At 49.7% G+C, this 26,828-nt stretch overlaps 1 protein-coding gene across 4 annotated transcripts in view; it reads right to left on the reverse strand.

Annotated features, from left to right (window-relative positions):
* The window catches only part of RICTOR (RPTOR independent companion of MTOR complex 2), a 1,453,900-nt gene that overhangs the window by 272,871 nt on the left and 1,154,201 nt on the right, over window positions 1–26,828 (reverse strand). For all 4 annotated transcript variants that reach the window (XM_085631131.1, XM_085631133.1, XM_085631132.1 and 1 more), the window contains one exon: window positions 6,679–6,912. In XM_085631131.1, coding sequence (XP_085487257.1) covers window positions 6,679–6,912 — 234 coding nt within the window. The remainder of the gene's footprint in view (window positions 1–6,678; window positions 6,913–26,828) is intronic.

The raw sequence follows: 26,828 nt of genomic DNA on the forward strand, positions 1-26,828 counted from the left end.
TTCGGGCCAAGTGTCAATAAAACCTATTTTATTTAAAGAATTTAGGACATTTGTAAGTAAAGGCGCCCACAGGTCCAGCTGTGATTTAAAAACATCAATAGGTACACAGTCAGGGCCTGGGGCTTTCCCAGAGGGACTTTCTTTCAGGGCCATAAGTACCTCAGCACAATCTAAAGTGGGATCTAAAGGAAAAAAAGTAGAGTCATTCAGATCTTTATGATGGTTATGGTGGAGATCCAAGCTGTCTATGGTCGCGGTATTGTCTGTTGTATCGTATAGTGTGCCAAAATGGCTGACCCAAGTTTCAGAAGTGATAGCCATCTCGATCTAAGCAGCCCGTGGGCTTTGCAGGAATGGGGCATTAACCGCTTTCCAAAAAGCAGTGTTGTCCCTGCTATTGGAAGCTTCCTGTAAGGTTAGCCAGGCCTCTGCTTTTAACTGTTTAGTTCTTGCCGCCCATGCTTCACGGTATTTTTGTCTGGCCTGCCGTATTTCCAGCTGACTTCTGGGTTTGGTTCTTAAGGTAGTTTTAAGTGTTTCAAGGCTTTTGAGCAAAACCTGTCAAACCAGCCCATGCTGTCTTGTGAGGTTCTCCTCGGTGCTCTTGCAAGAGAATTCTTAATCTCTGCCGAGATAACAGAAAAAGCCTGACTAATTGCCTGAGGGGTCTCTGAGATAGACAGGCATGTCTGTATATGCTCATACGTATTCTTAATCAGAGAATTAAGAAACACTGAGGGGACTACTTTGTCCCATTTAAGGTAGAGCCCCATCGAGGTTCCCAGAGTGAGTGGCGGTGTATGGAACGAGTTTACCCTTTGATCCTCATCAGAGGCTGTGGTTAGTTTTAGAGCCACAGCCAATGGGTAATGGTCACTGATGGGACAGTCCAGTGTCTCCCAGTTTGATATGATCTCTGGGTACCTGGAGGATATCAGGGTATAATTGTTTATAGAATTACATCCTCTCCCGTTAAAGGTAGGTTTAAAACACTTTGGTAGGTCACACATCTCATTCATAAAGGATAGATTAAAATAGGATGTAATACCGTTTAAAAGGTCACACAATTTAGAGTGTGGGAAATGCGAAGTGATAACACCTCTAATAGAATCTAAGCCACAAGTACCTCCGTTGCTCAGTGAGCACAAGGAACAGTTAAAATCGCCTACCCACATAAACAGCATATCGGTTTGGAGGTGGGACTCAACTTTAATTAAGTCTTTCATTAAGCCATTAAGGACCCGCTCTTGATGGGAACAGGGAATGTTATTATAAAAATTTTACCAAAGTAATGTCCCTACAGCAGCTGCCTTTTAGGGAAATAATCTGGTAGTTTTCTGTCCCAGTAAAATTAGTATGTGATATTCCGGATTCTACGGATATATAAGTCACTAATCCACCCCTATTCCTGCCATATGAGCTAGGAGTGCTGGAGTATGTAGGGTCTTATATCCTAGGAGGTGGAGTTCATTAATTTTCCATGTTTCCTGCAGGCAGATAACACTGAAAGGGGAAACAATTTGAACCCATAAGGGGTTTGTCAGCTTGTCGAGGAGACCTGCCACGTTCCAAGACAAGAAGCGTTTGACCAATGGACTTTTATTAGTGGCGGTATTACTGCTCATAGTGGCCGTGGGGTACTCGGGAGTATCCAGTGACTGGCAGGTAGCCAAGGAAATTAAGGAGCATGGGAAATCATCAGTCTGGTGTCGAATCAGAGATGGTTTAGATGTTAAACCCTCATTGACTGAGCTATGCTCAAGGTTTAAAAAAGGCAAATCAGTGGATATTTTTGTCTTGGTTTCGAGCTTACGGGAACTCGTGGAGTTGATCTTGTGGTGTAAGTAATCAATGTCTAGGAGAGAAGGACTCCAGGTGTCAGTTTTACTAGCCTTATTATCCGCATTTGGAAGTCAATCTAATTCATCCAGGCCCGAAAGAATGGCATATCTGTTTGAGGTTGGAAGGGGCGGGAAAAGAGGTTCTACATTGCCCATGAGTAATGGATATGGTTTGGGTGGGTTTAGCAAGAGAGAGCGAGGGTAGAAATAACTTAGGGCATGTGTCGAAATACCTACACCGTTGGATGGAGTGTACCAATCTATAATATGGCGCTGAGCCCTGCGGTCTCTAAAATTTATAATAACAGCGTCTCCTTTAATATCCTTTGGTCTATAACCCACCCAACCCAGTCTTCTTACATGAAGTATTTCACCGTTGATATCATTGGGACCATGTCAGGGACTGCATAAAGATTGAGGTACAAAAGATGTTGGAGCTGGGAGTCATTGAACCTTCAGAGAGCCGTTGGGCTAGTCCTGTAGTTCTTGTGCCAAAACCTCACACCCAAGATGGTAAGAGAGAGATGAGGTTTTGCGTGGATTACAGAGGTCTCAATGCTGTCACTAGGACAGATGCCCACCCAATACCTAGGGCAGACGAGCTCATTGACAGATTGGCAGCTGCCAAGTTTTTGAGTACATTTGACCTGACAGCAGGCTACTGGCAAATCAGACTAGCTGAGAGTGCAAAGGCCAAAACTGTTTTCTCAACCCCAGGAGGACATTATCAATTTGTGGTAATGCCCTTTGGTTGAAGAATGCACCTGCCACTTTCCAAAGGTTGGTGAATCAAGTCCTTACAGGCCTGGATGACTACTGTGCAGCTTATCTTGATGATATTGCTGTCTTTAGCTCCACCTGGGAGGATCACCTGGTCCACCTGAGGAATGTTTTAGAGGCCCTGCAAAAGGCAGGCCTCACTATCAAGGCCACCAAGTGCCAGATAGGGCAGAGCAAGGTTGTGTACCTGGGCCACCTAGTAGGTGGGGGTCAGGTTCAACCACTGGAGAGCAAGATCCAGACCATAAAGGACTGGACTCCTCCAATTACCCAGACACAGGTCAGAGCTTTCTTGGGCCTGTCTGGGTACTACAGAAAGTTTGTTAAGAACTATGGGTCCATTGTGACACCACTTAATGACTTAACCTCCAAGAAAATGCCAAAGAAAGTTCAGTGGACAGTAAGCTGTCAGAAGGCATTTGATGACCTGAAGCAGGCCATGTGCACTGCACCTATTCTGAAAAGTCCAGATTACTCCAAAGAATTCATTGTCCAAACAGATGCTTCTGAGTTGGGTGTGGGAGCTGTTCTTTCACAACTGAATATAGATGGTCAAGACCAGCCCATTGCTTTTATTAGTAGAAGGCTGACCCCTAGAGAGAAACGTTGGTCAGCTATTGAGAGGGAGGCCTTTGCTGTGGTCTGGGCCCTGAAGAAGCTGAGGCCATACCTGTTTGGCACTCACTTCAAGATTCAGACAGACCATAAGCCCCTCATGTGGCTAAATCAGATGAAGGGTGAAAATCCCAAACTTCTTAGGTGGTCCATTTCCCTACAGGGGATGGACTTGACAGTGGAACATAGACCTGGGACGGACCATGCCAATGCAGATGGACTCTCCAGATATTTCCACTTAGAACATGAAGACTCAACTGGTCAAGGTTAGTTTAATGTCCCTAAGTTTGGGGGGGGAGGGTGTTGTGTAGGAGAGTAGGGTCTGCTTCCTATGATCACCCCCACTTTTTGATTTTGCTTCACTGGTTTTCGACTTAGATGTGGCTGTGGTCCTGCTAATCAGACCCACAGCCCAGCTGTTCTCTCTCTAAATTCATACTATGTACTTTAGGTACATAACCCAATTGGTAAGGATCACCTTATAGGGCCCTGTACAGTGTACCTTAGGTACCCAGGGCATGGGTGTACCCTAGGCCTACCAGGGGCTGCAGCATGTATTATGCCACCCCTGGCTGGCCTCCCATCATGACACAACTGGCTGATCACTCAGCTGGGGCAAGGTCGTGTAATCACCCCTTGCTTAGGTATAGTATCCCTATACCTACCTTATATATAGACACATGGGTAACCTTTCAGTCACTCCTATGGCAGGCCTTAACAATCCTGAAGGCAGAGTGCTTGGTAACATGTGAGATTGTGCTCTAGCATAAGCTGAGCCTGTCTGCAGCTTTCGGAACCATGTCCTTATAGGTGTTCTATGATATCGCCTACCATATACTCTTAAAGCGCCTTATAATCATCGCGGTTATGGTAACTATGGTTTGGCTTTATCAAAACATGTCGTGTAAGGTGTCTAACACTTTGGAATACTACCCCCACCCCATTTCTGGCGATGAGGATAGTATTCCCCCCTTCTAGAGGGAGAAGACATGTTGAAGACCTACTACCCGGTTAAAGTTAACCAGAGCCCCAGCATCACAAAATAGATGCTGCTGCCACAGACACAAGTCTGACCTCCTGCTGCTGGGAGTCCTTCCAGCGAGGGAGGCTTGGACAATAGGTTTCCTGCCTCGGGAGGTGCTAGCACCACCCTAGACAGGGCTTAGTGTATTGGGGCAGGGAGGGATGAAAGAAACGAGACACTGCCTGGGGCAAACAAGGTGTCCCATGCATAGTCCAGTTCAAACCGGTGCTGGGGCACTCCAGCCCCAGTCCTGGCGCGAAACTGGACAAAGGGAAGGGGGTGTAACCACCCCCCTCCCTGGTCCCACCCATAGGAGGGACCTAGCAGGTAACCCAGCCCCCCAGATTAGTATAAGAGTGGGAGCCGAGTCCCTAGGACTTTGGATTATCCTGAACTGAAACTAGACACGAAACTCTGGACCTTCGACATTCGACGACAGGAAGACTGAAGAATCTCCCTTGTGGCCAAGGAGAGGCCACCCTGTGCAAACAGGCACCAACAAACGATCTGCCGTTTGCTTTGCCCACGTTCTACGAGAAACCGACTGCAGAGCCCGACCAGCGCCTTGACCTCCAGACTTCTCTGACCCTAATCCACATCCACAGCCAAGCTGAGATCCGTGGAGGCGACGAGAGACGTGGGACCGGCTACCTGGGAAAAGTGGCGAGTATCTTCCAGCGCAGCTTCTGAGGCACCCTCGAGGTTGTGCACCGGGGATTGAGAAGCCCCAAACCCAAGCACCATCTGCACCGAAGATCAGTCCCCCACACTCCACGAGTCCTGCGTGGGGCCCTTCTGCATTTTCCTACTTGCCGCGTCTGTCCGGTTGCTTGCCCGTTGGCTAGTAACCTTTGCGACGACACACCTTCAATTTTCCACTGCTGGTTTGGCTCCTCCAGACTGGCTCCTGCTCCTCTGTAAAAGAGAAGCACCCCAGACCTTCCTGGTCTGCACCAGAAGCAAGTCCTCCATTCTTCGTGGGTTCCGCTTGCCAAGGCTTGGTGAGTCCTAGTTCGACTTAGACGCCGCCGACAGCACGAGCCTTCGTGGGACGGCTCGCCTCCTGGTCCTGGTCGTCCTCGACGTCTCCTGGTACCCGTGGCTGCTGCGACAAGCTTCACCTCTTCACCTGCAATCTCCCGACATCGCCTGGTTCCTTCCTGGTTCCACGTGGTCACTGGCTAGTGACCCAGACTCTGTCCCTTCTGCTTGCAGGTATCCTTCCTTCTTGATCCCGGCCTTGGGATCCACCGGACACTCTTCACTGACTGCCTGTCAGCATCTTTCCTTCAGGCATCCATAGGAGTCGACGACGAAACCCGACGCAAGTTCACACCTATGCACCCGCAGCCCGTGGGCTAGGTAACTTGGGTACTCCGGTGCTCATCAGGGTATTGACTATCCTAGGGTCTAGTTTCTGAGTCTCGACTTTCTAGCTATACCAGAAGTGTCCTAAAACTGCTTATTTCATAACTGTACTATTTCTATCGATTATACGCATTACGTGTGAGTGTTTCCACTCTGCACCTGAATCCCGTGGGCCTCCCACTTCCTAACCTTTGGTAGTATAGTGTATCCTATTTCCGTGACAGTGGTCCTTATACCACTTACTTAGTATATGGTTTGCGTGGCCCCTAGGGCCTAACTGTATTACTTACCTGTGTGACTTAATGTATGCTTGAAAGACTGTGTTGTACTTACCTCGAATCTCATAAAGAGTGCTGAGGGTTTGATTAGAATAAATACACTTTATTTTATATATATATATCTGTTGTGGTGTCCTTTCATTTGGTATTCAAGGGGTTACAAATGGTATAACAGCTGGCTTCACATGCCATTCAGAGTTTAGCCTAAGACTGCTCTTGTCCATGCTACCACTAGGATAGCTGGTCTATAAGGTTGACTTTACAACCAATCACCATAATGGTTGTTTGGACTGATACAAGGTGTACACTAGAATTAGTGACATCATATATCAGGCGAACTTCTCACAGAAAGGTTCCCTGCTTTTGGCTAAACTACACTCTGATTTATGTGGGCATCATAGCATTTTTCTCAGGTAGTATAACTCTACATGAGAAAAATGCGTCTATGTCCATTTGTGGCAAAAATTTCACCCTGAAAATGTGCACCATGCATTTTTAGGTGTAGACAACAGTTTCACCAGCACTTTCTAGGTTTTCTAATTTTGAAAAAGACATTAAATAGATTAGATAAAAATTGTGGCATTTATCAGTTACTTATATTAGCCCATCATAACTAACTAAATGCGTTATAGTTAAAAAATGTTACACTGTCACGTTAAAAACATACCACGTTAATGATTAAATCATATGTTGCGTAAGTGCATATCAATGGTCAAATGGTATTCAACAATTGAGAAGTTTAACAGTAAAATAAATTATAAGGAATTCTAACCTGCACGAGTAAATGCAGAATTCACTTGGTTGGTTTGTTGGGAGCCCACTAACTTCAAACAGACACAGTATAAGCAGTTACTGTCTGTGTGTTCCTGTAACCCTGTGTCTTCTGTGTTTTCAAGAAATTGGGAGGCATCTGAACGACTTGAGTTCATTATCTCAGAGAGACTGATCTGTTGTCGCAAAGACTGGAATGGGTTTTTTATAACATCTGCAGTACTAGATGGAAGACCTGTAGGTAAATTAAATATTGTGAAGATTAGTGGCTGATAAAATTGAATAGCACCACATTCATGCCAGACAACAGTAAGTTTAGCAAATGTAACATACAAGACTGATCTTTCATAATATTTTGATGATAGTCATTGCTTATACAAATGGTGCCACTCTGGGTTTATTGGAACTTTTTCATAATGCATGAATTTAGGCAACAGGCGAGATGACACACAGGGCATTATCACCACCGTCTTCCTCAGGAACAAATCTATTTACTTACCTTCAGGAACCATTTTGGTGAATATGCATTTTCGGGAGATTCCTCATCTTAAACCAAGTCCTAAGGGCTGCCTAGGGATTTTGATTTGGAAGATGGCTTGCTGTTGAAAAACATGACTTAGTATCCTCAGATTTCTTTACATGAGAATCTGAGATTGCATGGGGTTCCATCAGGCTTTGGACCTAGGCATCACAGACATTAAGAATTTATTTATTGAGAGTTTTGTAAAACACATACCTGACCCGGGGTATTAGAGAACGGTACGGTATAAAGAAGCCACAGCAGAATACAGGAAGAACAAGTTACTTACCTTCGGTAACTATGTATCTGTAAGAAACATTAGTTAGTTAGATTCCTCACCTTAGAATATCCCCAGGCGTCAGACTGGATCCGGAAGATTTTTGTAGCAATACCCCTGGCGCGTCGCTAGGCGTCGTCTGCGGCTCCGCGTCCGTCGTTGGCGTCGTGCGCCGGAATGATGTCGGAGTATTTAGACGCCGCCCTCGCGCGCTGACGTCAGTTCTTGTACATAGCTTTCCGCGCCAGGAACGCTGAGCCATGCAAAGACCGACACTGGTGCCAAAAAATCTAGGGCCCTGAAAAGGATAGCCTTAACCCTAGATGTCAGTTCGCAGAACGGGGAGGATGGTTGGGTCGGTGAGGAATCTAACTAACTAATGTTTCTTACAGATACATCGTTACCGAAGGTAAGTAACTTATTCATCTGAAAGAAACACGTTAGTTAGATTCCTCACCTTAGAATAGATACCAAAGCAATACCAACCCCGGTGGTGGGTCTGCGAACCAAGATCACACCAGAAAGTCCTGGAGGACAGAACGGCCAAAGAAGCCATCCCTCCGGACTTGGCTGTCTAGGCAATAATGCCTGGCAAACGTGTGCAGCGAAGCCCACGTCGCCGCCTGACAGATGTCCTGCAAAGGGACTCCCCATCCCAAAGCAGTAGTAGCCGCTGTGGCCCGAGTAGAATGGGCTCGCAGCCCAACAGGAGGTTCCTTTTATGCCAAGGAATAACAGATTCTTATACACAAAACGACCCACCGGGAGATGGTCCGTTTGTGCACAGCTTTCTCCTTCTTAGCACCCACGTAGCCAACGAAAAGCTGGTCGTCCACCCGGAAATGTTTTGTGCGGTCCAAATAAAAGGAGAGCGCACGTTTTGGGTCCAGACGGTGGAGCCGCTCTTCCTCTTTGGAAGGATGCGGAGGCGGAAAGAAGGTGGGCAAGGTGACAGATTGCCCAAGATGAAAGGGGGTCACCACTTTCGGAAGAAAGGAGGGACGAGGCCAAAGGACAACCTGGTCCAGATGAACAGATAGAAAAGGAGGCTTGGACGATAGAGCCTGGAGCTCACTCACCCGTCTAGCCGAGGTGATGGCTACCAGGAAAGCAGTCTTAAGAGTCAGAAGACGAAGAGGACAATTGTGAAGAGGCTCAAAGGGAGCGCACATCAGAAATGTTAAGACAAGGTTCAAGTCCCACTGAGGCATTACGAAAGGGACAGGAGGGAACGTGTGAGTAATGCCTTTAAGAAAGCGTGAAACTACAGGGGACTTGAAAAGAGAAGGCTGATCAGGAAGCCGTAAGGAGGCAGAGATGGCAGCAAGATAACCTTTCAAGGTGCCCAAGGCAGAGCCCTGCTGGGCCAAAGAAAGAAGAAAGAGGAGAACCTCAGAAAGAGGGGCGGAAAGGGGATCCACAGCCTTTGCTGTGCACCATGCCACAAATTTGTTCCACCGGCAGGCGTATACCGTCTTTGTGGAGGGACGCCTGGCTGCCAGAATTATATTACAGACTTCAGGAGGCAAGTCAAATGGCATCAACTGCCGCCGCTCGATCTCCACGAATGGAGGTGGAGGCTGGACAGGTTCGGGTGGAGGACCGTCCCCTGCTGCTGCGACAGAAGATCCTCCCGAAGGGGCAGACGTATCGGAGGATCGGTCAACATACTGAGTAGCTCGGGATACCAGTACCTTCGTGCCCAATCCGGAACCACCAAGATGACTTGGGCCCGGTCGTGCCTGATCTTCTTCAGCACTCTGGGCAGAAGTAGTATAGGCGGAAAGGCGTACAACAGACCGCAACTCCACTCGCGACGAAAAGCGTCGCCGAGCGAGCGCCGCCTTGGAAGTTCCAACGCGCAGAACTGCTGACATTGCGCGTTCTCGTCGGTGGCGAATAGATCTAACCAAGGCTCTCCCCACTGCTGAAAGAGACCTTGCGCCACCTCGGAGTTCAGACGCCATTCGTGATCCATCATGCACCGGCGGCTGAGTTCGTCTGCTCTGGCATTCAGAGAGCCCGCCAGATGTTGATCCACTAGGGTGACGCCCTGGTGTTCCAGCCATGTCCAGAGGCGCAGAGCCTCCTGACAAAGGGTCCACGACCCCACCCCGCCCTGTTTGTTGCAATACCACATGGCGGTGGTGTTGTCCGTGAACACCTGCACGACACTTCCCCGGACAGAGGGAAGGAAGGCTTTCAGTGCAAGTCGGATCGCTCGCAGCTCCAACAAGTTGATGTGGAGGCGAGACTCCGCCGGAGACCAGAGGCCTCTGATCTTCGCCTCTCCCATATGGCCACCCCATCCCAGGAGGGACGCATCCGTCAGTACGACATGCTCCGGTAGGGGTAGGGAGAGGCTCTGGCCCGTGACCCAATCGCGGCCCGTGAGCCACCACTGCAACTGCTGTGCAGTGCCCTCCGAGATCAAGACATGGTCGGACAGGTTGCCGTGACGCTGGGCCCACTGAAACTTCAGGTCCCACTGCAGAGCCCGCATGCGCCGCCTGGCGTGATGCACTAGTAGGATGCAGGAGGCCATCAGCCCCAGAAGCCGCAACACTAGCCTGACCGAAACCCAGGATAGAGGCCGAAAGATGGGAATCAGGGCCTGTATATCCCGGACCCGCTGTTCTGGTGGATAAACCCTGCCCTCCCTGCCCCATTACACTAAGGCCTGTCTGGGGTGGTGCTAGCGCCTCCCAAGGCAGGAAACCTATTGTCCAAGCCTCCCGTGCCGGGATCACTCCCAGCAGCAGGAGGTCAGACTTGTGTCGTGGCAGCAGCATCCATTTTGTGATGCTGGGGCTCTGGTTAACTTTAACCGGGTAAGTAGGTTTCAACATGTCTTCTCCCTCTAGAAGGGAGGGATAATATCCTCATCACCAGAAATGGGATGGGGGTATTATTCCAAAGTGTTAGACACCTTACACAACATGTTTTGATAAAGCCAAACCATAGTTACCATAACCGTTTAAGATTATAAGGCACTTTAAGAGTATATGGTAGGCTATATCATAGAACAGCTATAAGGACATGGTTCCGAAAGCTGCAGACAGGCCCAGCTCATGCTAGAGCACTATCTCACATGTTACCGAGCACTCTGCCTCCAGGATTGTTAAGGCCTGCCATAGGAGTGGCTGATAGGTACACATGTGTCTATATATAAGGTAGGTATAGGAATACTACACCTAAGCAAGGGGTGATTACACGACCTTGCCCCAGCTGAGTGATCAGCCAGTTGTGTCATAATGGAAGGCCAGGCCAGGGGTGGCATAATACATGCTGCAGCCCCTGGTAGGCCTAGGGTACACCTATGCCCTGGGTACCTAAGGTTCACTGTACAGGGGCCAATAAGGTGATCCAATCCAATTGGGTTATGCACCTAAAGTACATAGTAATAATTTAGAGAGAGAACAGCAGGGCTGTGGGTCTGATTAGCAGGCCCACAGCCACATCTAAGTCGAAAACCAGTAAAGCAAAAGCAAAAAGTGGGGGTGAACATAGAAAGCAGACCCTACTCTCCTACACAAAACACCATCATAAAAGACAGCATCAGACACTGTCTACATATATATGCATAGCGAAGCGTAGACCCTTCCCAAAGTGTGAGCAAAAAGGGAAGAATATCTCAACAGACAAAAAGATAGACTGCTATTACCATGTAGAAATGTGACTGTCATTGCCATGTAGAACTGTGCCGTCCAACAAGGACAGAACAGCAATGTACTCCAAGAAGGTATCTACCTTGCAGAAAGAACAGAAATGTATTTCAAAAAGGTATCTTCCCTCACAACAATGGAAGTGTGAAGCAGAGCTGAAGAAATCGTCAAAGAAGACGACTATATAGGAGACAAGAGCCTCTAGAGAATGGAGAATAGACAGCAGGAGACGAAGAAGAATAATCTCCTGATGACAGTGAAAGAAAAGGCACCATCTACAGGAATAAGCCCCTTGAAGGGAATCTGCCATATATGGTAATTCTGAAAGGGGCGCAACTATGTGAGCACCTTTGAAAGAAAACCAATGGCAACTGAAAGAAGGCAAGAGGAGAAGCCCTCCTGGCAAGGTTCTCGCAGAGCGGGGAGGATGGGTGGGCGTTAAGGAATCTGCGGCTAGACCACGTCTCTAACAGATACATCGTTTCTGAAGGTAAGTAACTCGTACATCTGATAGAGACATCTAGCCGCTGATTCCTTAACTTAGACTAGATACCATAGCCATACCCCAGGGGGTGGGCGGTCTGCGACAGAACCGCAGAAAGTGCCCAAGCACTGAGCCGGCAACAGAGTGACGGACAATGGGGAAGGCTGTGGTGGGACAGCCAGACAGCAGCCCATTTAGCTCGGAAGAGCAAAAGATACCGGGAGGCAAGGCGTCCCAAAAAATGCCAGAATGGAGCTACATCATACCCGTATAAGTATGAGATGTAGAAACGGCACCAGCTACATACCAATCAAAGAGAGAGAGAGAGAGAGAGAGAGAGAGAGAGAGTGTGTGAGTCCCGAACGAAGGAGGAAGAAAGACCACTCTCAGCTTAACAGCCACGATGTGGACACCAACCAAAGGTTGGGGAGACATGAGAAGATGCAAAAAGAGCCTACCAGGCTAGCCCATGGATGGAAGGCTGGTATCCACGCAAAGATGTTACGACCACACGACTCGGAGGGTCCACAGGCAAGGGGACCGAAGGGGGCTTCATGTTTAGAACACGAGTGGCTAAGGAGATTACTCTAAGAAACGCCGCACCTGCCTCAGGTAGCCCTCCAAGGAGGGGACAGCAACTCATCTGTAGGCGAGGGCTGTAAACTAAGCCTACCAATACACTGAGGGTGCAACCAATGCCCAAAAGAAGGAAGCCCCATTGACGAATGGGGGTCCTGGCGGGACTCCTGAGGCGGCGGGGATCCTGCCGGGTCCACAAATTCTAAGGGGGGGCACAGGCAAGGATAGATCCGGCGCAGCCGAATGTGAAGGCGACGCCAAACTCTTTGCAGAAGCTTCTGTAGAAGAGTCTACAACCCGGCGCCGACTTGGCTCCATCCAGCGCCGAGTCGGCTCCATCCGGCGCCGATTCCACGTCCACCACGACAAGCCACGCTTCCGAAGAAAGGGATGGCGTCAGAGCCGGGGAGGCAAGCCTCCGGCGCCGCCCTGGCGCCGACTCAGCCTCAACCACAACAGGCTCCGACTCCAAAGTAGGAAGTGGAGTCGGAGCCGGGGAGCAGGTGGTTGTCTGTCCAGAAGGCCGAGGTGTGCTCGAAGCAAGGCTTTGAGCACCAGCCGCCACCTGCGATGCCACAGGGAGCCCCATGGGACTATGCGGTGTGGCACGGGTCGTAGAGGGGGACCCTGCCGGGCCGCACCCTGATGACACAAGTGTTCGGCCCCTGAACGGCGCCGACCTCGGCTATGGGCAGGTGACCGCCTGTCCGGAGGGCCGAGGTGTGCCCAAAGCAAGGCTTTGAGCACCAGCAACCACCTGTGACGCCACAGGGAGCCCCATGGGACTATGCGGCTCAGGCATGGGTGCTATAGGTCGTAGAGGGGGACCCAGTCGGGCCGCACCCTGACGAGACCATATCTCCTTCGTCCCTGGGGGGCAAGAGCTTAAGTGGCGCCGGGGGTGAACCCGCCGGCGAGTCAGTCGGTGACCCCACAAGTAGCTGAGGCCCCGAGGACGCCCCAGGGACAGGAGTGGACCCAAGGGAGGTCTGCAGAGCCGCAGCATAGGCCTCCATTTGTGTCCCAGGGGCGCATGTCCGGAGGGCTCCAGGAACTAGCGCCCCCAACAGGCATGAGGTTGTGGACCTTGGCTACATGCGGCACGACTTATCCAGAAGGGGTGGACGTCGTCTCCGGGCCCCAAAGGGCAAGCGACGCCGCAACTATAAACCAGAGGGCCCGGCGGCGACAAGGCTGCCGGACGACGAGACGACTCCGACCCGGACAGTAGAGCCGAAAGGACCTTCATCCAGCGCTCTTGCCGGGACTTCGGCTTGAAGTGTTGGCAGGCGTCGCAATCTGTCGAGTCGTGGTGTTCGCCGAAACACCACATACAGATAAGATGTGGGTCTGTCGTGGAAATTTGCTGCAAACAGGAGGTACAGGTTTTAAAGCCCTAAGGCACCGTACACTGTTCCAGACGCGAAGCGTCAAAAGCGGTCTGAAAACAGGCCAGAGGAACCGCTTACTCCAGATTCGCGTTGCACACGGAAAAGAAGGAAACTGACGTCAGCACGCCGGGGGGACTTATATGACCTCGCTGATGTGACGTACATGGACGACGTCAGGGCGGGGTCATGTGGCGCCATCCCCCGGTGCGCAGAGGTGCTGCTGCAAAGAATTTTCCGGATCCAGTCTGACGTCTGGGGATATTCTAAGTTAAGGAATCTATGGCTAGATGTCTCTATCAGATTCATTAATCAGGTCTCAGAGTGGGGAGGATGAGAGAGTCCATATGGAATCTGCAGCTTGATGGAGTTTCTACCAGATAAGGCACTGCCAAAGGTAAATAATTTGATCATCTGATAGAGACTTCTAGCCGCAAATTCCTTACCTTACACTAGATGCCCAAGCAAAACCTCTCTAGGAGGGAGGGGGGGATCTGTGAACCCAACTCAGACTAGAAAGTCTTGCCGGACAGAATGGGCTAAATTCCCATCTCAACAGACCTGCATTTCCAAGCAGTGATGCTTTGTGAATGTGTACCTTGAAGCCAACATTGCAGCCTGAGAGATGTCCAGGACTGGAACTACGTGGTCTAACGTAGTGGCCACAGCTTTAGCTTTGGTAGAATGAATGAATGAAGGTGCAAGTCCTCAGGTAGATGCTTTTTGGCCAATGTGTAGCTGATTTTTATGCAAAGTACTTCCATTTCTCGGTCCCAACATACCCTAAGAAAAGTTGATCATCCACCCAGAATTCTTATGCGCAGTCAAGGAAGAACAACAATGCCGTTTTTGGATCCAGACAGGGGGAGTCTCTCCTCTTTCTTAGTAAGAAGAGGCAGGGCAGGGTGATCGTCTGGCTTACTTTGAAATGGTTGACTACATTTTAGGAGGAAGGAGGCATGTGTTTGGAGCACCAGTTTGTCAGAATAAAAAGCAGTTTATGTGGGTGCACCGAAGAGACTGCAATGTGCTGACCTTCCTGGTCGATGCAATGGCCACCAAAAGAACAAGTTACTTACCTTCGGTAACAATATATCTGTAAGAGACATGGATTAGTTATGGATTCCTTACCTTAGAATAACCCTTAGGCATCAGACTAGATCCGGAGAATTTTTCGGAAGCAGTACCCCTGCATGTCGAAAGGTGGCGTCGGTCTGCTCCGCGTTCGTCGTTGGCATCGTGGTCGCTGGGTTGACGTCACGGTAGCTACTTAGACGACACCCTCGCGTGCTGACATCAGTTCTTTTACACTAAATTCCACGGCAGAAACGCAGAGCCATGCAAGACACTGGCCACTGGTGCACAAAGCTAGGGCCCAGAAAGGGATTCCCTGACACTACAAGTCAGTTCGCAGAATGGGGAGGATGGGTGGGGAGGGGCGGTATGAAATCTATAACTAATCTATGTCTCTTACAGATATATCGTTACCGAAGGTAAGTAACTTGTTCATCTGAAAGACACAATTAGATTCCTTACATTGGAATAGATACCCCAGTAATACCAACACCGGAGGTGGGTCTGCGAACCAAGTTCGCACCAGAAAGTCCTGGAGAACAGAACGGCCAAAGAAACTGTCTCTCCGGACTTGGCTGTCCAGGCAGTGGTGTTTCGTGAATATGTGCAGAGATGCCCACATAGCTGCCTGACAGATGTCATTGAGGGGGACTCCCCGTCCCAAAGCAGTGGTAGCTGCCGTCGCCCTGGAGGAATGGGTGCACAGTCCCACTAGAGGCATCTTCTTTGCCAAAGAGTAGAAAACTTTAATGCACAAAACGACCCACCAAGAGATGATCTGTTTGTGGACGGCCTGACCTTTTATTGTGCCCACGTAGCCAACAAAGAGGTGGTCATCCACACAGAATTACTTGGTGCGATCCAAATAAAAGGAAAGCGCACGTTTTGGATACAGATGGTGGAGCCTCTCTTCCTCCTTAGAAGGACGCGGAAAGAAGGTGAGCAAAGTGATGGTTTGACCAATGTGGAAAGAAGTAACCACCTTGGGAAGAAAGGAAGGTCTGGTTCTGAGGATGACTTTGTCCGGATGAACCACCAGAAAAGGAGGCTTTGAAGAAAGGGTTTGGAGCTCACCTGCCCTGCGAGCAGAGATAATGGCAACCAACTAGGCAGTTTTTGAAGTAAGCAGTCTGAGAGGACAGTTATGAAGCGGCTCAAAGAGAGCGCAAATAAGGTAAGTAAGAACGAAGTTCAAGTCCCACTGAGGCATTGTAGGAAGGTGGATATCGGACTATGGTTACCCCCAACTTTTTGCCTAGTGTCTAGCTGGTTTTTCGACTTAGTTGGCCTGAGATCCTGCCATTCAGGGTCTCAGGCTGTCTGCTCTCTCCTTAAAATGGACTCCATGTACCCTAGGTACATACACAATTGGTAAGGCTCACCTTATTGGACCCTGTACAGTGTACCCTAGGTACCCAGGGCATAGTTGTACCCTAGGCCTCCCAGGGGCTGCAGCATGTATTATGCCACCCCTGGTCTGGCCTTCCAATCAGACACAACTGGCTGATCACTCAGCTGGGGCAAGGTCGTGTAATCACCCCTTGCTTAGATATAGTATACCTATATCTACCCTTAATATAGACACATGTGTACCTATCAGCCACTCCTATGGCAGGCCTTAACAATCCTGGAGGCAGTGTGCTTGGTAACATGTGAGATGGTGCTCTAGCATGAGCTGAGCCTGTCTGCAGCTTTCGGAACCATGTCCTTATAGCTGTTCTATGATATAGCCTACCATATACTCTTAAAGTGCCTTATAATCTTAAACGGTTATGGTAACTATGGTTTGGCTTTATCAAAACATGTCGTGTAAGGTGTCTAACACTAGGGAATAATACCCCCATACCATTTCTGGACATGAGAATATTACTCCCCCCTTCTAGAGGGAGAGACATGTTAAAATCCTACTTTGCTGTTGAACTATAACCAAAGCCTCAGCATCACAAAATGGATGCTGCTGCCACAGACACAAGTCTGACTTCCTGCGGCTGGCAGTGATCCCGGCCAGGGAGGCTTGGACAATAGGTTTCCTGCTTGGGGAGGTGCTAGCACCTCCCCAGACAGACTTTAGTGTATTGGGGCAGGGAGGGCTGAAAGGAATGAGACATGCCTGGGGCACACAAGGTGTCCCATGCATAGTCCAGTTCAAACCGGTGCTGGGGCACTCCAGCCCCAGTCCTGGCGCGAAACTGGACAAAGGGAAGGGGGTGTAACCACCCCCCTCCCAGGTCCCACCCATAAGGCGTGATCTAGCAGGCAACCCAGCCCCCCAGATTAGTATAAGTGTGGTAGCTGGGTCCCAGGAGATTAGATTATCCTGAACCAGCCACTACGGGGCCGAGCCCCGGGAGCCGACTGCAGCCTTGATAAATGTATATTTCATTCTGTACTTAGCGGCCGGCCCTGGTGGTTGTAGGCCCGTGCTTGTAATCGAATTATTGTTCAATAAAAATTTAAAAAAAAAAAAAAAAAAGATTATCCTGAACCTGCAACTTGAACAGAAACTCTGGACCTTCGACATTCGACGAAAGAAGAAGACTGAAGAATCTCCCTTGTGGCCAAGGAGTGGCTACCCTGTGCAAACAGGCACCATCAAGAGACTACCCTTTGCTTTGCTGAAGTTCTACGAGGGACCGACTGCAGAGCCCGACCAGAGCCTTGACTTCCAGACTTCTCCGACCCGGATCCACATCCACAGCCGAGCTGAGATCCGTGGAGGCGACGAGAGACGTGGGACCGGCTACTTGGGAAAAGTGGCTAGTATCTTCCAGCGCAGCTTCTGAGGCACCCTCGAAGTTGTGCACCGGGGATTGAGAAGCCCCAACCCCAAGCAACATCTGCACCGAAGATCAGCCCCCCACACTCCACGAGTCCTGCGTGGGGCCCTTCTGCATTTTCCTGCTTGCCGCGTCTGTCCGGTTGCTTGCCCGTTGGCTAGTGGCCTTTGTGACGACGCTCCCTGAAATCTTCACTGCTGGTTTGGCTCCTCCAGACTGGCTCCCGCTTCTCTGCAAAAGAGAAGCTCCCAGACCTTCCTGGTCTGCACCAGAAGCAAGTCCTCCGTTCTTCGTGGGTTCCGCTTGCCAAGGCTTGGTGAGTCCTAGTTCGACTTCGACGCCGCCGACAGCAAGAGCCTTCGTGGGACAGCTCGCCTCCTGGTCCTGGTCGTCCTCGACGTCTCCTGGTACCCGTGGCTGCAGCGACAAGCGTCACCTTTCACCTGCAATCTTCACGACATCGCCTGGTTCCTTCCTGGTTCCACGTGGTCACTGGCTAGTGACCTTGACTCTGTCCCTTCTGCTTGCAGGTCTCCTCTCTTCTTGATCCCAGCCTTGGGATCCACCCGACACTCTTCACTGACTGCCTGTCAGCAACTTTCCTTCAGGCATCCATAGAAGTCCACGACGAAACCTGACGCAAGTTCACACCTATGCACCCGCAGTCCGTGGGCTAGGTAACTTGGGTACTTCGGTGCTCACAAGGGTAGTGACTATCCTAGGGTCTAGTTTCCGAGTCTCGACTCTCTAGTTGCTTCAGAAGTGTCCTTAAACTGTTAATTTCTAACTGCTAGTAATTCTATGGACTTTTACGCATTACGCGTGAGTGTTTCCACTCTGCACCTGAATCCCGTGGGCCTCCCACTTCCTAACTGTTGCTAGTGTAGTGTAGCCCCAGCGATTCCCTAGGCCTATCCTATTTCCGTGACAGTGATCCTTATACCACTTCTTTAGTATATGGTTTGCGTGGCCCCTAGGGCCTAACTGTATTACTTACCTGTGTGACTTAATGTATGCTTGAATAAGACTGTGTTGTACTAACCTCTAATCTCATAAAGAGTGCTGAGGGTTTGACTAGAATAAATACACTTTATTTTATATATATATCTGTTGTGGTGTCCTTTCATTTGGTATTCAAGGGATTATATATGGTATCACAGCTGGCTTCACATGCCATTCAGAGTTTAGCCTAAGACTGCTCTTGTCCATGCTACCACTAGGATAGCTGGTCTATAAGGTTGACTTTACAACCAATCACCATAAGAGTTGGTTGAACTGATATAAGGTGTACACTAGAACTAGTGACATCATACATCAGGCCAACTTCTCACATTGGTGAGCAGCGGTTGGGATCTGAGCTTGCTGTTGTAATACCATTGTAATCTTGAGATACTAAATTGAAAGATCACACAGATATTGTTTAGGTACATATAACATGGATTATAATACTTAAGTCCTACTGGACTTAGTTGTTGTAGGTTGAAGGGAGTAACACACCCTGACTACAACTACTAGAGAGGTTTAGTAGAAACAACTAGTGTAGGTAGGTGCACACACCACACCCTCACTAGAATCATGTCCCTGAATGGAGATCACACTGATACTCCCTCAGGAGAGGAGAATCCTACACAGATTCCCTCTAGATATGATGCATTCACTTTCCAGGAGATGAGACAACTGTGTACCTCCAGGAGATTAAAACAGGGTTCCAACCCTACCCTTAGACAGCTAGTGGAGCTTCTGGAGGCCTATGATGCTGAAAGAGCTGCCAAGTATGGTGCCATAGCTGTAGATAAGGGCCTCCCCTCCACAGAAGAGACCCCTGACTTAACTGATACAGATGAGTTAGAAGAGACCTCAGAGGAAGAGGGAGGTAGCAAGACCCCAGTCAGAAGACTTAGTCAGGCTAACTTAAGCTTGCATGGGAGCTTCCCTTACAGGCCCCCAAGTAATCTTAAAAAGAGAGATAGGAGGGGTAGATCTCCCTCAGGGGACTCTCTCCACTCCTATGTTATGTTATGTTAATCACTCAAGAAGCTCCAATGCTTCATCCCACAGGGGGATGACTTCCCCCCAAAGGAGAGCGCATGAGGCCAGAATGAAGGAAGCCAAACTGAGGATTGAAAGGGAAGAACTTGCCCTTGCCAAAGAGAAGCTTGCTCTGGCCAGAGAGCAAAAATTGTGTGGGTCAGAACCCACTGGTGGCAGCAACATTCCTAGAGATAGGGATAGGTCTTATGACCATAGAAACCTAAGCAAGATAGTCCCCCCCATATCAGAATGGGGATGACATCCACAAGTGGATGACTGCTTTGGAGAGGGCCTGCAAAGTACAGCAGGTACCCCAGAGTCAGTGGGCAGCTATCTTGTGGCTCTCCTTTTCTGACAAAGGTAGAGACAAGCTCCTCACAGTCAGTGATGAGGATGCTAACAATTACAAAGTCCTGAAGAGTGCTCTGATAGATGGGTTTGGCTTAACCACTGAGCAATATAGGTTGTTGTTCAGAGACACCCAGAAGACACAGACACAGGACTGGTCTGATTTTGTGGATTGTGCCACTAAGGCTTTGGAAGGTTGGAAAACTGGCAGCAAGGTGCAGGACTATACAGGATTGTACAACTTGATTATGAGGGAGCAGATCCTTAGTAATTGTCAGAACCAGCTTCTCCATCAACACCTGGTAGACTCAGATTTGACCTCTCCCCAAGAATTGGGAAAGAGGGCAGATAAATGTGTCAGGACCAGGATTAGGCCTAAAAATCAGGGTGGTGACCAAAAGAAAGATACCACCAAGCCTCAAGAGAAGGGTGGGGATAAAACAAAAGAGAAATCTTCCTCAGGGCCCCAAAACTCCACACAGGGTGGTGGGTCCCAAGCTCCCTCCTCTACCACAGTTAAAAAGCCTTACTGCCATGAGTGTAAAACTCCTGGGCATTGGAAAACTGACAGCAGTTGCCCAAAGGCTAAAAACAAAACTGTTCCTCCAACTACTCCTGTCACACCACCTATTACTGTCAGCAGTAATCCCCCAGGTGGTGGGAGTGCCCCCAAAAATTTGGTTGGGTTTTCTTGGGGAACACAGGGGGACCCTGGCTTAGCCAATTCCCCTACAGCAGCTACTCTTGTCTGTGATGGTGGCATGGGGTTTGCCAACTTCACTGCCTGTCCCAACACTTTGGGTAGGTACAGACAGGAGCCCTACATCAATGGTAGAAAAGCTGAGGCCTACAGAGACACTGGAGCTAGCATCACTATGGTGGCCCATAGGCTGGTTCCCTCTGAGCAGCTTTTGCCTGGTTTCTCATACCAGGTAACTAACATTGATGGCAAACAGAACAGTCATCCCATGGCAGAGGTATGTCTCAGCTGGGGAGGTGTCACTGGCCCTAAAAGGGTGGCAGTGTCTCCAACCTTGCCTGTGGACTGCTTACTGGGGAATGACTTAGAACTCTCAGCTTGGGCTGGAGTTGAACAAAACACCCATTCCAAAATGGTAGGCCTTTCACAAAAGGGTAGTGGGGTTGTGCCAGCCACAACCCCTGTCCAAGTAGATTTCCTCCCTGAAAAGGTTGGAAGGGCAGTGGTAGCCACAGCCCAGGCAAAGAGAGACTTCCCTGTAGAGATTGGCAGAACTGTGACAGTCACAGCTCAAACCCAAACTGAGTGCCTCCCTGAAAAGGTTGGCAAGGCTGTAATGGTCTCAGCCCATACTCAGACTGACATAGGTGTAGTGAAGCCTGAAACTATGGATCACTCCACACAAACAGAGAGTAGTGGGGAGGAAGAAAAGTCTCCCTCTCCCCAGACATTAGGAAAAGGTCAGCCTCCACAGGGATCTGACCTCACCCCTTGTGAAGGAACTGCCCCAGAGGTAGCCAGGCCTGGCCTGGCAGAGCGCCTGATGTCAGTGGCCCCTTCTAAGGTGGGACCCAGTCTGGTGCAGGTAGCCTGCCTCTCTCTACCCTGCCTCAGTCAGCCCAGGGCTGCAGAGGTCAGGGAGGCCAGTGGACCCCAAGAGGGCCCCTGTCCACAAGAACCCCCCCATCAAAAGAATGAGGATTGCCTGGCTAGTAGCCCTAGCCAGGTGATGGTTAAAAACATTCCTGAGGGATCTCCTTTACAGGTAGTTAGGGACCTCCCCCAGTGGGATTCTGGTGGGCACAGGCAAACATGGGACCTTAGGGCCCCAAACCTGACCTGTCCCTCCAGTAAGCCCACAAAAGGGACCCAGCCTCCAGCTTTAGGTAGCCAGAGGCTGACCCTGAGAGCACAGTGCAACACAGTGAAAGAAAGAAAGGCATCCATGGTGGAGGATGATTGGAGGAAGCTGAGGCCTCACTTTGAGGACACTCACTTCAGTACTCCATCTCAACACCAGCCTTTTACTTTGCAAAGACACACCAAAGGTAGAGATTCCCTATAGTGGAGACCCTATGATACCTTTAGGGTGAGGGATTGCTTAGTGGACCATGAGACAGGGGGTAACCATGCCAGTGCTGGTTCTTCCTTATATGGCCACTTAGGCAATAGAGGCTTACCTTGTCAAGGCCAGCCTTATCTCCTTTCGTTGGGGGGGGGGGGGGGGGGTGTAGGAAGGTGGATATCTGACTATGGTTACCCCCAACTTTTTGCCTAGTGTCTAGCTGGTTTTTCGACTTAGTTGGCCTGAGATCCTGCCATTCAGGGTCTCAGACTGTCTGCTCTCTCTTTAAAATGGACTCCATGTACCCTAGGTACATTCCCAATTGGTAAGGATCACCTTATTGGACCCTGTACAGTGTACCCTAGGTACCCAGGGCATAGGTGTACCCTAGGCCTCCCAGGGGCTGCAGCATGTATTATGCCACCACTGGTCTGGCCTTCCAATCAGACACAACTGGCTGATCACTCAGCTGGGACAAGGTCGTGTAATCACCCCTTGCTTAGATATAGTATACCTATATCTACCCTTAAAATAGACACATGTGTACCTATCAGCCACTCCTATGGCAGGCCTTAACAATCCTGGAGGCAGAGTGCTTGGTGACATGTGAGATGGTCCTCTAGCATGAGATGAGCCTGTCTGCAGCTTTCGGAACCATGTCCTTATAGCTGTTCTATGATATAGCCGACCATATGTTAGATTTGTCGGCGGCCTTTGATACGGTCCATCATGGCGTAATGATGGACCGACTGGCTTTGGCCGGGATGGAAGGCACTGCCTGGAACCTCCTTAAGTCTTTTATGGCCGACAGATCCCAGAGTGTTGAATTGGGAGCAGAGAGATCTAAACCTTTTGTCCTTCCCTGTGGGGTCCCGCAAGGCTCATCTCTGAGTCCCACTCTCTTTAACGTATATGTGAGTCCCTTGGGAGCTTTGATTAGATCCTATGGACTCCAACTTACCTCATACGCTGATGACACGCAGATTGTGTTATCAGTACAAAGAGGGTCCCAAGTTGATCTATCAGCAAGGTGCCATGACTGTCTTCAAGGTATAGCGAGTTGGATGGCTGCGAATTGCCTTAAACTAAATGCTGGAAAAACCGAGGTAATGATATTCGGAAATAATCCCAACATCTGGTCCCCAGCCATGTGGCCCGATGTATTGGGGAAGATACCAGTGCCCACACCCAAAGCTAGGAATCTGGGGGTGATTATGGACCAGAAACTGGACTTTGGAAGCCAGGTCAGTGGTGTAGTCTCATCCTGTTTTCACATCCCCAGGATACTGAGGAGAGTTAAAGCATTGCTTCCCACGGATGGCCTCCGGCTAGTAGTGACGGTACTCATTCTCTCGCGTCTTGACTACTGCAACAGTCTGTACCTTAACTTGCAAAAGAAACACCTGTACAGACTGCAGTTGGTGCAGAACGCGGCAGCGAGACTGTTGACAGGTACACCTAAACATGTCTCAATCCTAGAAGGAATGAGGAAACTTCATTGGCTACCAATTCACAAACGCTCCCAATTTAAGGCCTTGTGTACAGTCTTCAAGGCATTAAAAGGCACTGGCCCAGAGTTTCTGAAGGCCTGTTTTAAGCAGTATGTGCCGGGGAAGGCACTGCGCTCTATGGAGGGCAATCTAGTAGTGGTGCCTAGGATAAAAAAGGCCAGCTGGGGAGGAAAGCTGTTTTCATATGGTGCTGCCACCGTATGGAACTGTCTGCCAGCACATATGAGAAAAATGGAGGAACTTTTCTCTTTCAGAAAGGGCCTGAAGACTTGGTTGTTTAGGGATTAGACACTCGCTCTCCAGGGATGATCAGTTTCTTAGCGCCAGGACACCTTCGGGTATAAGTGCGCTTTATAAGCTAAAAAAAAAAAAAAAAAAAAAAAATATACTCTTAAAGTGCCTTATAATCTTAAACGGTTATGGTAACTATGGTTTGGCTTTATCAAAACATGTTGTGTAAGGTGTCTAACACTTTGGAATAATACCCCCATACCATTTCTGGTGATGAGGATATTATTCCCCCCTTCTAGAGGGAGAGACATGTTAAAATCCTACTTTGCTGTTTAACTCTAACCAAAGCCTCAGCATCACAAAATGGATGCTGCTGCCACAGACACAAGTCTGACCTCCTGCTGCTGGGAGTGATCCCGGCAAGGGAGGCTTGGACAATAGGTTTCCTGCTTGGGGAGGTGCTAGCACCTCCCCAGACAGACTTTAGTGTATTGGGGCAGGGAGGGCTGAAAGGAATGAGACACTGCCTGGGGCACACAAGGTGCTCCATGCATAGTCCAGTTCAAACCGGTGCTGGGGCACTCCAGCCCCAGTCCTGGCGCGAAACTGGACAAAGGGAAGGGGGTGTAACCACCCCCCTCCCAGGTCCCACTCATAAGGCGTGACCTAGCAGGCAACCCAGCCCCCCAGATTAGTATAAGTGTGGTAGCTGGGCCCCAGGAGATTAGATTATCCTGAACCTGCAACTTGACCAGAAACTCTGGACCTTCGACATTCGACGAAAGAAGAAGACTGAAGAATCTCCCTTGTGGCCAAGGAGTGGCTACCCTGTGCAAACAGGCACCATCAAGAGACTACCCTTTGCTTTGCTGAAGTTCTACGAGGGACCGACTGCAGAGCCTGACCAGAGCCTTGACTTCCCGACTTCTCCGACCCTGATCCACATCCACAGCCGAGCTGAGATCCGTGGAGGCGACGAGAGACGTGGGACCGGCTACCTTGGAAAAGTGGCGAGTATCTTCCAGCGCAGCTTCTGAGGCACCCTCTAAGTTGTGCACCGGGGATTGAGAAGCCCCAACCCCAAGCACCATCTGCACCGAAGATCAGCCCCCCACACTCCACGAGTCCTGCGTGGGGCTCTTCTGCATTTTCCTGCTTGCCGCGTCTGTCCGGTTGCTTGCCCGTTGGCTAGCGGCCTTTGTGACGACACACCTTGAAATCTTCACTGCTGGTTTGGCTCCTCCAGACTGGCTCCCGCTTCCTTGTAAAAGAGAAGCACCCCAGACCTTCCTGGTCTGCACCAGAAGCAAGTCCTCCGTTCTTTTCTTCGTGGGTTCCGCTTGCCAAGGCTTGGTGAGTCCTAGTTCGACTTCGACGCCGCCGACAGCAAGAGCCTTCGTGGGACAGCTCGCCTCCTGGTCCTGGTCGTCCTCGACGTCTCCTGGTACCCGTGGCTGCAGCGACAAGCTTCACCTTTCACTTGCAATCTTCACGACATCGCCTGGTTCCTTCCTGGTTCCACGTGGTCACTGGCTAGTGACCTTGACTCTGTCGCTTCTGCTTGCAGGTCTCCTCTCTTCTTGATCCCAGCCTTGGGATCCACCGGACACTCTTCACTGACTGCCTGTCAGCAACTTTCCTTCAGGCATCCATAGAAGTCCACGACGAAACCCGACGCAAGTTCACACCTATGCACCCGCAGTCCGTGGGCTAGGTAACTTGGGTACTTCGGTGCTCACAAGGGTAGTGACTATCCTAGGGTCTAGTTTCCGAGTATCGACTCTCTAGCTGCTTCAGAAGTGTCCTTAAACTGTTAATTTCTAACTGCTAGTAATTCTATCGACTTTTACGCGTGAGTGTTTCCACTCTGCACCTGAATCCCGTGGGCCTCCCACTTCCTAACTGTTGCTAGTGTAGTGTAGCCCCAGCGATTCCCTAGGCCTAGGCCTATCCTATTTCCGTGACAGTGGTCCTTATACCACTTCTTTAGTATATGGTTTGCGTGGCCCCTAGGGCCTAACTGTATTACTTACCTGTGTGACTTAATGTATGCTTGAATAAGACTGTGTTGTACTTACCTCTAATCTCATAAAGAGTGCTGAGGGTTTGACTAGAATAAATACACTTTATTTTATATATATATCTGTTGTGGTGTCCTTTCATTTGGTATTCAAGGGATTATATATGGTATCACAGCTGGCTTTACATGCCATTCAGAGTTTAGCCTAAGACTGCTCTTGTCCATGCTACCACTAGGATAGCTGGTCTATAAGGTTGACTTTACAACCAATCACCATAAGGGTTGTTTGGACTGATATAAGGTGTGCACTAGAACTAGTGACATGATACATCAGGCCAACTTCTCACAGGCATTACAAGGGAACAAGAGGAAAAAGATGAGTAATGCCCTTAAGGAAGCGATTTACAACAGGAGACTTAAAAAGAGAAGGATGATCTGGAAGCCTACGAAAGGCTGAAATGGCCAAGAGGTAGCCCTTTAGAGTGCCTAGAGCAGAGCCCTGCTGGGCCAAAGAAAGGAGGCACAAGAGAACCTCAGAAGGAGGGGCAGAAAAGGGATCCACAGCCTTTGCTGTGCACCATGCCACAAATTTGTTCCATCTGCAGGCGTATACCATTTTAGTGGAAGGACACCTGGCTTCCAAGATAACATAATAGAGTTCGGGAGGAAGGTCAAAGGCTGTCAACTGTCGCTGCTCAATCTCCACGCAAGGAGGTGGAGGCTGGACAGGTTCGGGTGGTGGACCGTCTCCTGCTGCTGCGACAGAAGATCCTCCAGAAGAGGCAGTCGGATCGGAGGAACGATGGCCATGTGTAACAGCTCGTAATACCAGACTCTTCGTGCCCAATCCGGAGCCACAAGGATGACTTGGGCCCCGTCACGCTTGATCTTTTTCAGAACTCTAAGCAGAAGTGGGAAAGGCAGAAAGGCGTGTAGGAGACCGCAACTCCACTCGCAACGAAAAGTGTCGCCTAGTGAGTGCTGCCTTGGAAATTCCAACGTGCGGAATTGCTGGCATTGCGTATTCTCTTCAGTGGCGAATAGATCTAACCAAGACTCTCCCCACTGCCGAAACAGACCTTGCACCACCTCTGAGTGAAGACGCCATTTGTGATCCATGATGCACCTGCGGCTGAGATCGTCCGCCCTGGCGTTCAGTGAACCTGCCAGGTGTTGAACCACCAGGGATATGCCCTGATGT

This window comes from Triturus cristatus, chromosome 2_1 (genome assembly GCF_964204655.1).
Source record: "Triturus cristatus chromosome 2_1, aTriCri1.1, whole genome shotgun sequence".
Taxonomy (NCBI): Eukaryota; Metazoa; Chordata; class Amphibia; order Caudata; family Salamandridae; genus Triturus; species Triturus cristatus.